Raw genomic sequence first — 12199 nt, 5'->3', positions numbered from 1 at the left:
ATTCACAGACTCATGCACCACACAATATACACACACAGACCCACCCTCACAAAAACAGATACACAGACACACATAGATACGTGTACACACAGTGCAAAGAGATACACTTAGGTATCTCCAGACAGATGCAGAGACATTCTCATACGCACATACTCACAGCCACAGGTCCTCACCCATGCAGGCATACACACCAGAGCACGCAGTCCAGGCATCGAGATGCTACCCCAGGCCCAAGGACTATAAATTCTGTCTATGGGGTTCTGGGAGGTCATTGGCCATGAGCCCTAAAGACTAGACTGCCCCCCTCTCCCCGCGCTGACCCCAGGGAGAGTGGAGGAGCAGAGGAATGGCAGAACCTCTCTGATTCTCACCCTCTGAATGTGGGGTGGGAGTGGGGCCGGGGGAGTGAAGGGACCCCTACTGCCAGGGGAGCAGCTCACTGACCCGTGACTCTCAGGGAGGGAGTCCCCTGGCTCTTGGAGGTGGCTCTAAGGACTGAGAATTCGGGGGCTGGGAAGGGAGGTTTTATTTTCCCTCTGCCTTTTCCTGAAGCGTGCCCCACCTTCGGCAGCCCCATTCAGAGCCCCTCCTCCAGCACACCCTGTGGGGGGCGTCCCCCCAGCAGCTTCTCTCTCTTGGAAGGTCCCCTTCCTGAGCCGCGCCCACCTGCTCCTCCACAAGAGGAGGTCCTATCGGGATACATCCAGGTGTGCCCCACACCTGGAGGGCTCTCACGCTGCATCCGCCCCCGCACAAAGCCTCAAATGGGCCAAAGCCTCCCCACACCTACGCCCACCTCCGAACTCCCTCGCTGCGCCTCCTGCCCTGCGGGAGGTCAATGCCCACCCAGGTGAGCCCCACACCTGGTCTGGCCGCCCCCCCGCCGCCAGAGGCCACCCTTCCACGAAGACTCTTTTCCCGTTTGGCCGCTGCTGCCGGGGGAGTCCTGCCCAGTGCCCCCACCCCGGCACCCACCTCCTTCTTGACGGTGCGTAGCAGCCTCTGTCGGGTCTCCGCCTCTGTGGGACAAGAAACGAGAGCCGCGGGTCAGCCGAGAGAGGGTGCGGGGGCCGGGCGCTGCCCTCCCGCCGCCCTCGTGTCCTGCGGCCTCTTACCCGCGGGGGCCGAGGCCATGGCTCCGAGCGCTGCGTTCCGAGTCCCAGGAGGCGGTGGCGGTGGCGGTGGCGGTGGCGGCGGCGGCGGCGGCGGCGGCGGTGGCGGCGGTAGCTCCTCCGGCCTCGGCGCTGCTGCTGCAGCCGCGGCGGGGCGGGGCCGAGCGCTGAGTGACGGCCGGAGGGCGCCCGACGTCAGGACCCGAGGCGGCCGCCCCACCCCTCCGGAAAGCCACCGCTCGGCGGGGCAGCCGGGTCGCCTGCGCCAGGAGCCTTCGCGCCAAGCACGCACGCTCCCTCCCGCGCACCCAGCGCCCGAGCCTCTCAGGCTTCCCCAACCTCCACGCCAGCGCCCGCGTCCCTCCCTCTTCCCTAGGGCGGGGAAGGAAAGCGTCCGTCCTGAACCCTCCTCTGTGGGCCAGGCTCCAGGAAGTCACAGGAAATGGTGGGGCTACTACCGATATTCTCCAAGCCTCAGTTTTCTCATCTTTAAAATGGGTATAATGTGGTATAAAATGGGCATAATGGGTCTCAGAACGATCTGAGCCTTAAGTGAGATATTGGATGTGAAGCGCTTAATACAGACCCAGGGGAAAAGGCCAGCGAGCATAAATGCTTGCCACTGTTACTGTTATTATTATTAATTATTATTATTGAGGGTCTTCCAGCCGGGCGCGGTGGCTCACGCCTGTAATCCCAACACTTTGGGAGGCCGAGGCGGGCAGATCACTTGAGGTCAGGAGTTCGAGACCAGCCTGGCCAACACAGTGAAACCCCGTCTCTACAAAAATACAAAAATTAGCCGGACATGATGGCGAGGTGCCTGTAATCCCAGCTACTGGGGAGGCTAAGGCAGGAGAATCTCTTGAACCCGGGAAGCGGAGGTTACAGTGATCCAACATGGCGCCATTGCACTCCAGCCTGAGCGACAGAGTGAGACTCCGTCTCAAAAAATAAAAAAATACAAATACAAAAATTAGCCAGGCATGGTGGCGTGCTCCTGTAATCCCAGCTACTCAGGAGGCTGAGGCACGAGAATTGCTTGAACCCTGGAGGCAGAGGTGGCAGTGAGCCAAGATTGTGCCACCACACTCCAGCCTGGGCAACAAGAGTGAAACTCCATCTCAAAAAAAAAAAAAAAAAAAAAAAAAAAAAGAGTCTTCCAAGATACACTGGTTATCCATTCAGGAGAGACCAGGACTTAAGTGGCTCCCTCCCCGACATGCAGGTCACTGGAGGAGTGGGGTTTTCCCAGGAGTCTGGCCCCAAAAGGAGGCACTTGTCAGCCAGGATCTCTGGGGCTGAGCAAGCAGTGGGCTCTGTGGGAAAAGCCTCGTTCCATCAAGAGCCCCTGGTCACCCCAAGTCCCTAACTGTATCCACCCAGAATGCAACTCAGGTCAATATTTATTGAGCACCTACTCTGTGCCAAATGACTGTGCTAGAGATTTCTAAGTGAGCAAGACAGACAATGAAGTCTGCCCTCATGGAGTTTAGGAGGCCGACAACAAAATACGTAAGAAAAGGACAGACCATGCTGGAAAGTTCTGGAGAAAAATTAAGTAGGCAAGGGGGACAGGGAGGGCCCAGACCCCTGGGGATCGTATTCTGAAGTAGGGTGGTTGAGGGAGGCCCCTCTGAGCAGGTAACATTTAAGCAAAGAGGAAAAGGAGTAGGCCATGGGGATTTCTGGAGGAAGAGCAGTTGAGTCAAGGGAACAGCAAATGCAAAGGCCCTGAGGAGGGAGTGTGTCCAGTCAAACAGTGACAAATAGCACAGATGCCTGTGGGGCTGGAGTGGTGTGAACAATGGGGACAGTGGTGGGATGTTGGCCAGAGAGGTGCAGGGCCAAAACCCTGTATGACTTTGATGGTGATGTTAAGGATTTGCAATGCCTTTTAGGGTCCCCCAGTATTCAGGCCTTCCTTCAGAAGGACTAGGGGGCAGCTTAGAGTGCCTCTCCCTGCAGCAGTGGATCCAGAGCCCCCTTTTTTCCATTGGTCAGTGTCAGGGGTCTCTGGCCGTAAGCCACAGAAGCTGACTTTGGCTTCCTCAGGCAAAAGGAAATAAACTGGGAAGATAATATGTGATCCCAGAGCCCATGGGAGCCTGGAGAACTGGGAAATGGGATGAAATCAAGGTGGCTCTGGAAGGCCAGAAAGGGGAATCTTGGGAATATTTGCCTGGCAAGGACAGTGTGGTTAGGGCACTGCTGCTCTGGTAAAGAGAATGCCATTCGTTTAAGGTTTTCATCCTATGGAGGGAGTGCCTGATTGTCCTGACCTGGGACACAAGCCTGCCCATTGGCTTGGGGAGAGGTGTCTCAATCACAAACCCCTGCTCCACAATCTCCAGCAAGTCCCCCAGGAGAATGGGAAATGGTTGCTTGGCAGCAAAAATAATCATATATTGCGCACCTACTATGTGGCAGGCACTGCGCTAAGGGCTTTGGGTTTTGCTCACATGATCTTATTGACCCTCCTTCCACCCCACGCTAACCCTATGAGCCTTATGTCATTGACAAAGCCAAGCCTGGAGGGGGTTTCATCCCTGTTTGTTTAACAAGTGTGTGGCCGCCAGGATTCTGACCTGAGGACCAAAGTGATTGATCCATTAGTTCCTCTCCTTGGCTTCACCCCTAAGTTAACTGGGGTACTTTAGGAAGGTGGTAGGGTGCCTAAGCCTCACTCTAGGGAATCATTTTTCAAAACCCACATTTTTCCTTTTCCTGCCAAGCACAAAGCCTGGGAAGTTGACCTGTGCTGGTCCTTGAAAACCTGGAGCTTTTCCTCCAAGATAAAGGACTCCATGGTGTTTGGTGCAGTTGCAACTGGCAGGAGGGCATGGTTGACCTGCATGCAACTCAGGTCAACAGATATTTATGAACACCTACTGTGTGCCAGGTGACTGTGCTAGATACTTCTAAGTGAACGAGACAGGCAAAAAGCTCTGCCCTCGTGGAGCTTAGGAAGCAGACAATAAAATAAGCAAATAATAAATAGAGTATGTTGGAAAGTTCTGGAGGAAAACAAAGTAGGCAGGGGAGACAGGGAGGGCCCAGACAGGTGGAGATTTTATTATGAAACAGAGTGGTTGAGGGAGGCCCCACTGAGCAGGTGACATTGGAGCTCTGAATTCCATGGGACCAGGGATTGCGCCCTGCTGCAGTTGGAACACTCACCACTAGGGGCACCATCACCTAAGATCAGTTTGGGAAGAATTGCACTCTCCCTGTGGCCAGAATAGGAAAATTTACCTGGGTCCCAAAGCGTTCCCCAGTGTCTGAGAATCCCATTACCTGGCCCATGACACCTCACACCCTTAGCGCTGACCAGTGGTGCAGCAGCTGGAACCAGTTAAGAGAAGCCTCTTTCTCCAGCAATGTTTCTTCAGCGCCCTCAGCTGGGAAAGCTCAGCTCTGTGATCAGTGTAAATGAAAAATGCTGAGAAAGTCCAGGCTAGGCCGGACGCGGTGGCTCACGCCTGTAATCCCAGCACTTTGGGAGGCCGAGGCGGGTGGATCGCCTGAGGTCAGGAGTTCGAGACCATCCTGGCCAACATGGTGAAACCCCATCTCTACTAAAAATACAAAAATTAGCTGGGCGTGGTGGCAGGCGCCTGTAATCCCAGCTACTCGGGAGGCTGAGGCAGGAGAATTACTTGAACCTGGGAGGCAGAGGTTGCAGTGAGCTGAGATCGTGCCATTGCACTCCAGCCTGGGTGACAAGAGCAAAACTTCGTCTCAAAAAAAAAAGATGTCCAGTCCTTTTGTGGAGGAGCAAACATTTAAGAATGAATTTGGAGCTGAGAAGCAATGAATACATTGATAGCTGGCACAATGCATAACGTCACAGTTCATAAAGAAATGATCATGATGATAACAGCTACAATGTGTTGAGCACTTAATGTGTCTGACACTGTGCTGTGAACTTCACACATATTATCTCATTAAATTCACCCTCAACCCATGAAGTAGGTTCCTCCCATTATCTGCATTTTGTGTTTTGTTTGTTTGTTTTTTGAGACAGAGTCTCGCTCTGTTGCCCAGGCTGGAGTGCAGTGGCACGATCTTGGCTCACTGCAACCTCTGCCTTCTGGATTCAAGTGATTCTCCAACTCAGCCTCCCAAGTAGCTGGGATCACAGGTGCCCCCCCCACCACCACACCTGACTAATTTTTGTATTTTTAGTAGAGACACGGTTTCACCATGTTGGCCAGGCTGGTCTCGAACTCCTGACCTCTGGTGATCTGTCTACCTCGGCCTCCCAAAGTGCTGGGATTACAGGCATGCACAACTGCGCCCGGCTCACTTTCTGCATTTTATAGTGGAGGCTTAGAGAAGTTAAACAGCTTAACCGGCCAGGCATGGTGGTTCACACCTGTAATCCCAGCACTTTGGGAGGCTGAGGCAGGCGGATCATGAGGTCAGGAGTTCGAGACCAGTCTGGCCAACATAGTGAAACCCTGTCTCTACTAAAAATACAAAAAAAAATTAGCCGGGCCTGGTGGTATGTGCCTGTAATCCCAGCTACTCGAGAGGCTGAGGCAGGAGAATTGCATGAACCCGGGAGGCAGAGGTTGCAGTGAGCCGAGCTTGCACCACTGCACTCCAGTCTGGGTAAAAGAACGAGACTCCGTCTCAAAAAAAAAAAAAAAGAGAGAGAAAAAAAACAAAAACAGCTTAACCAAGACATGCAGCTGGAAAGTAAGAGAGGCTAGATTCAGGCCGAGGCTCTCTTGAGCCTCTTACTATACAGAGAAATCTTGATTAATGTTGTGTTGCATGCCCTATGCAGCAGATACTCCTTGTTGCTGCGATGGTGAATTTTATCTGTCAACTTGTTTGGACCAGGGGTGCTCAAACATTTGCTCAAAGGTTATTCTGGGTGTGACTGTGAGGGTGTTTGTAGATAAGATTAATGTTTGAATCCATCGACTGAGTAAAGCAGATTGCTGTCTCTGATGTGGGTAAGCCTCGTTCAATCAATTGAAGATCTGAATGGAACAAAAAGGCAGAACAAGAGGAAACTCCTCCTGCCTGCCTGTTTGAGCTGGGACATCTTTTCCCACCTTCTGACTCAAATTGAAACCTCAGCTCTTCCTGGGCCTCGGGCCTTCGGACTCAGACTAAAACTGCACTATCAGCCCTCCTGGGCCTCCAGTTTGCTGACTGCAAATCCTGGGACTTCTCAGCTTGCATAATTGTATAAGCCAAGTTCTTATAATAAATCTCCTTATATATGTATAGATGCATACATATATAAGTGTGCATATATTTATATGTGTGTATATATGTACATATATGTACATCTTGTTGGTTCTGTTTCTCTGGAGAACACTGACTAATACAGTTGTCACCTCAATATTCATTTGCCTCCCCCTCTTTTTAATGAAACTGAATTTGCCCAGGTATCCACCTCTACACATTGGCCACTGCCTTGGAAGACCTTGTTCTTCCCATCTAGGTAGGTCCTGATTGGACTAAGTCAATCATGGTGCTCCTGCAATTCGCAGTTGCAAAAATATGGAACCAGCCCAAATGTCCTTCAATCAATGAGTGGATAAAGAAAATATAATATATATACCACAGAATACTACTCAGCCATAAAAAGGAATGAAATAATGGCATTGCAGCAACCTGGATGGAGTTGGAGACCATTATTCTAAGAGAAGTAACTCAGGAATGGGAAAGTAAACTTTTTTTTTTTTTTTTTTGAGATGGAGTCACACTCTGTCACCCAGGCTGGAGTGCAGTGGCGCAATCTCAGCTCACCGCAAACTCCGCCTCCCAGGTTCAAGTGATTCTCCTGTCTCAGCCTCCGGAGTACCTATATTTTTTTTTGTATTTTTAGTAGAGACAGGGTTTCACCGTGTTGGCCAGGCTGGTCTTGAACTTCTGACCTCAGGTGATCCACCTGCCTTGGCCTCCCAAAATGCTGGGATTACAGACGTGAGCCACCACACCCAGTCTTTTTTTCTTTTCTTTTTTTTTTTTTTTTGTGATAGAGTCTCACTCTGTCACCAGGCTGGAGTGCAGTGGCACAATCTTGGCTCACTGCAACCTCCACCTCCCGGGTTCAAGTGATTCCCCTGCCTCAGCCTCCCTAGTAGCTGTGACTGCAGGTGCACACCACCACACCCAGTTAATTTTTGTATTTTTAGTAGAGATGGGGTTTCACCATTTTGGCCAGGATGGTCTCGATCTCTTGACCTCATGATCCGCCCGCCTCAGCCTCCTAAAGTGCTGGGATTACAGGCGTGAGCCACCGCACCCAGTCGGGAAACTAAACATTCTGTGTTCTCACTTGTAAGTGGGAGCTAAGCTATAAGGACACAAAGGTATAAAAATGATGCAATGGGCCGGGTGCGATGGCTCATGTCTGTAATCCCAGTAGTTTGAGAGGCTGAGGTGGGTGGATCACCTGTGGTTGGGAGTTTGAGACCAGCCTGACCAACATGGAGAAACCTCGTCTCTACTAAAAATACAAAATCAGCTGGGCGTGGTGGTGCATGCCTGTAATCCCAGCTACTCGGGAGGCTGAGGCAGGAGACTTGCTTGAATCTGCAAGGCAGAGGTTGCAGTGAGCCGAGATCCCGCCATTACACTCCAGCCTGGGCAACAAGAGCAAAACTCTATCTCACAAAAAAAAAAAAAAAAAAAAAGATACAATGGACTTTGGGGACTTTGGGGACTCTAGGGGAAGCATGGAGTGGGGAGGGATAAAAGACTACACATTGGGTACAGTGTACACTGCTCGGGTGGTGAGTGCACCTAAATCTCAGAAATCACCACTAAAGAACTTATTCATGTAACCAAACACCACCTGTTCCCCCAAAAACTATTGAAATAAAAAAATTAAAAATAAGTAAATAAATAAAAATCATGATGCTCCTGTTTCCTTTGTCAGTGGTCAGTTTAGATGTGAGCAAGTGACACAGTTCTGGCCAATGAGACACAGGAGAAGTCAGCTAGGTGCCTTCTGGGAATGATTTCTCCACTCTTGAAAGCTCCACATCTGGGCACTAGCACTTTATGTGCCGCCATTGCCTGATAGCCTGAGGGCACAGCCAATACAGGGAGGTGGGCAGAGCCAAGAGGATTACGAGAAGTGGGGCCAGAGCACCCCCAACGATTCGGAATTTCTTGTTATTTTGGAAAATACATTTCCTCATTGTGAAGTCATTGAGTTAGGGTTTCCTCTTACTTGCAGTTGAAATCACCTTACTGATAAAATTATTCTGTGTAATGTACTCATCTATGTTCATGAACGTGAATAAGAAAAATAGGCCAGGTGTGGTGGCTCACTCCTGTAATCCCAGCACTTTGGGAGGCCGAGGCGGTCAGATCACGAGGTCGAGATCGAGACCAGCCTGGCCAACATGGTGAAACCTCGTCTCTACTAAAAATATGAAAAATTAGCTAGGCATGGTGGTGTGCGCCTGTAGTCCTAGCTACTTGGGAGGTTGAGGCAGGAGAATCGCTTGAACCAGGGAGGCAGAGGTTGCAGTGAGCCAAGATCGCACCACTGCACAAAGGCCTGGGCGACAGAACAAGATTTCATCTCACAAAAAAAAAAGAAAAAAAAGAAAGAAAAATATTGACCTATTTTTTCACTTAAAAATGAACATTTGGCCGGGCGCGGTGGCTCACGCCTGTAATTTCAGCACTTTGGGAGGTCGAGGCGGGCAGATCACAAGGTCAGGAGATCAAGACCATCCTGGCTAACACGGTGCTAAACATACAAAAAAATTAGCCTGGCGTGGTGGCGGGCGCCTGTAGTCCCAGCTACTCGGGAGGCTGAGGCAGGAGAATGGTGTGAACTCGGGAGGTGCACACAGTGAGACTCCGTCTCAAAAAAAAAAAAAAAAAAAATGAGCATTTATGTCAGCCGGTCGGCCGGGGGCGGTGGCTTATGCCTGTAATCCCAGCACTTTGGGAGGCTGAGGCGGGTGGATCACCTGAGGTCAGGAATTTGAGACCAGCCTGGCCAACATGGTGAAACCTCGTCTCTACTAAAAATACAAAAATTAGACAGGTGTGGTGGCAGGTGCCTGTAATCCCAGCTACTTGGGAGGCTGAGGCAGGAGAATCACTTGAACCTGGGAGGCAGAGGTTGCAGTGAGCTGAGATCGCGCCACTGCATTCCAGCCTGGGCGGCAGAGTGAGGCTTTGTCTAAAAAAAAAAAAAAAAAAAAAAAAGAAGAAAAGAACATTTATGTCAATAAATATAGATCTAAATCATTCATTTTCATATCTGAAAAAGGATGTCATAAGTATGGATGCTTCATAAATTATATTGTCTTCCATTATTGAGCATTTTGATTGATTACACTTTTGCTATCATGAACACTTTTGTAATTGAAGAGAACCCTTAATTACTTCCATAGGATATAATTTCAAAAGTTGAAACTGTTTAAAACTATAACAGGTAGAGTAAATGGCGATGCAGTGAAGTATGTTATTTGTTTGTTTGGGGCTCAGACATCACTGCAAATGTGAATAGAGATGCCTCATTTTGAAATTGCACGCCGCTATCTACTAACATCCATGGACATGGCTGGGAAAGAATGGAGGGGCGCTGATGGTGAGGGCCTGAAGGAGGGCAGGTGTACCCACCTCCCTGTATTGGCTGTGCCCTCAGGCTGTTTATCCTTCTGATTTCCAAAGATACTAAAACATTTTCATGGGCCCTTGAAATTACTGTGGGCCCCAGGCATACTGTGTCTAATGAATAAGTCACCCCATGAATTGATTCGCTGGCTGATTGAGAGCATCACCGACCCAGGCTCTTTGTATTTTAACTCCATCATTCTTGGTTTGTGGCTTCATACCTCATGGCCTCAAAATGGCTACCGCAAGTTCAGATCTCATACCCAATATCGGTGCAGAAAGAAAAGGATGGTATTACTTGCATCTGTTTCTTTTTCTTTTTTTTTTTTTTTTTTTTTTTGAGACAGAGTCTCGCTTTGTCACCCAGGCTGGAGTGCAGTAGTGCGATCTCAGCTCACGGAAAGCTCCATCTCTCGGGTTCACGCCATTCTCCTGCCTCAGCCTCCTGAGTAGCTGGGACTACAGGTGCCCACCACCACGCCCAGCTAATTTTTTGTATTTTTAGTAGAGACGAGGTTTCACCGTGTTAGCCAGGATGGTCTCGATCTCCTGACCTTGTGATCCGCCCACCTCGGCCTCCCAAAGTGCTGGGATTACAGGCATGAGCCACCCCGCCCAACCGGCCTTGATCACTTTTATTGCAAGGGATGCTGGATAATTGAGCATCTGCTAAAGAAACAAGATGACCCTGATTAGATTTAACCAGTCGTGGTTGAGCAGGTGGGGTGGGCCACCTCTACATAAAGCACAGAAATGGAAGTTTAGGGAGTATTCCAGGCCAGAACTTCATCCATTAGCACTGGCTCTCATGGGGCTCTTGCTGGTGATGTATGAGCATCAGACTTCGCCTGGGTCCCTGGTGGGAGCCAGCACAGAAAAAAGTCAACATTGCAGATGGTGAGTGGTGAGTGACACCACAGTAGGTTTATGAATTTCTTTTTCAGGGCCTCCTAGGTATGGAGCAAGGAGCATTTTACAGGATGGGATGATGATGCTGTGTGAGCATGTGAAGGAAAGAACTCACTGGTAGGTGAATGATGTGAATGTGATTTCACAGAGTATGGGAACCCTGGACCCAGGGAATGAAGGCGGGAGGCTCCAGGGGAATTTTTAGAGAAAGACTGGTGGCTCCTTTTAATGAGCAGCCCTGGTGAGCAGCAGGTTGATGAATGAAGTGATTTCACTGTAACAGATTTCCAAGTCTAAAATCGAGGATGTAAAGGAACCCTGCTTCTCCCCATAAATAGACAATCTCAACTTTTCTCTTCTTGATTTTCACTTAAGGCTGGATTTTTTTTTCTACTTTCTCCCAGATGAGTTTCATTCATTCATTCATTCATTCATTCATTCATTCTTTTTTTCAGTGTTTTGTTTGAGAGCCCACAATGTGCCCAGCATGAGGGACAGAGTATGAATAAGTCACATGATATTGTTTCCTGCATGGAGCTCACATTTGAGCCAGGGGGAAGAGAGAGGCAATAATAAAGTGATCACATCAGCAAAATACCAGATTGTGGTCAATGGGATCAATAAAGCATGTGAGCTGGGTGGTGTGATAGTGAGTGTCCACGGGGTGAGGTGGCCTGAGACGTGACAGATGGGAAGAAGCCAGTCAGGCTTGTGGTACTATTTGGGGAGGTGAGAGCATGACTGAGTTATGAATGGAGAGGGCAGCAGCAAGGCTGAGAGTTGGAGGAAGATCATTTTAGGTGCATGCAAGGGAGAACAGGTACAAAGTCCCCAAGGTGGGGATGAGCATGCCTAGACAAAGAAGAGAAAGGGTGGAGTTATATATATATAAATATATAATATATATATATATTTTTTTTTGAGATGAAGTCTCGCTCTGTCGCCAGGCTGGAGTGCAGTGGCACGATCTCGGCTCACTGCAACCTCCGTCTCCAGGGTTCAAGCAATTTTTCTGCCTCAGCCCCCCGAGTAGCTGGGATTACAGGCGTGCACCACCACGCCCGGTTAATTTTTATATTTTTAGTGAGACGGGGCTTCACCATGTTGGCCAGGCTGGTCTCGAACTCCTGACCTCAGGTGATCCACCCGCCACGGCTTCCCAAAGTGCTGGGATTACAGGTGTGAGCCACAGTGCCCGGCAAGTGTGCAGTTATGACCGGAGTGCAGTGAGCACTTAAGGCCCCTTCAGCCCTTAACTCTGTAAAGGTAACCAGAAGAGTCTTGATTTCCTTCCTACACTCTTAGCCCAAATCTATCCATCAGCAACCCTTTTTAATTTATTATAGCAATATTCATATAAAATTCACCATTTTAAGCATTTTAAAGTGGACAAATCAGTGACATTCAGTACATTCAAGTATTGTGCAACTATCACCACTACATAGATCCACAATACTTTCGTTACTCCAGAAGGAAACCTCATACCCACTAAACAGTCACTCTCATTGCCCCCGACTGCCATTAATCTGCTTTCTGTCTCTATGAGTTTACCTAGTCTGGACTTTCCA

The 12199-nt window shown here is 49.5% G+C and overlaps 2 protein-coding genes across 3 annotated transcripts in view; one reads left to right on the top strand and one right to left on the bottom strand.

Annotated features, from left to right (window-relative positions):
- The window catches only part of SGSM1 (small G protein signaling modulator 1), a 120983-nt gene extending 119723 nt beyond the window's left edge, over window positions 1–1260 (bottom strand). For both annotated transcript variants that reach the window (XM_034949039.3, XM_034949038.3), the window contains exons 1-2: window positions 1116–1260; window positions 976–1019 (exon numbers count right to left, since the gene is read on the bottom strand). In XM_034949039.3, coding sequence (XP_034804930.3) covers window positions 976–1019; window positions 1116–1134 — 63 coding nt within the window. In that variant the 5' untranslated portion in view covers window positions 1135–1260. The remainder of the gene's footprint in view (window positions 1–975; window positions 1020–1115) is intronic.
- Window positions 1261–1346: 86 nt separating this feature from the next.
- Window positions 1347–12199, top strand: part of PIWIL3 (piwi like RNA-mediated gene silencing 3) — an 82892-nt gene continuing 72039 nt past the window's right edge. Inside the window, exons 1-2 of the mRNA XM_055105974.2 lie at window positions 1347–1557; window positions 10667–10748. The gene's annotated coding sequence lies outside the window, so the exon portion shown is untranslated. The remainder of the gene's footprint in view (window positions 1558–10666; window positions 10749–12199) is intronic.

The sequence above is a fragment of the Pan paniscus genome, chromosome 23 (genome assembly GCF_029289425.2).
Source record: "Pan paniscus chromosome 23, NHGRI_mPanPan1-v2.0_pri, whole genome shotgun sequence".
NCBI lineage: Eukaryota > Metazoa > Chordata > Mammalia > Primates > Hominidae > Pan > Pan paniscus.
This window is presented reverse-complemented; position numbering and strand designations above follow the sequence as displayed.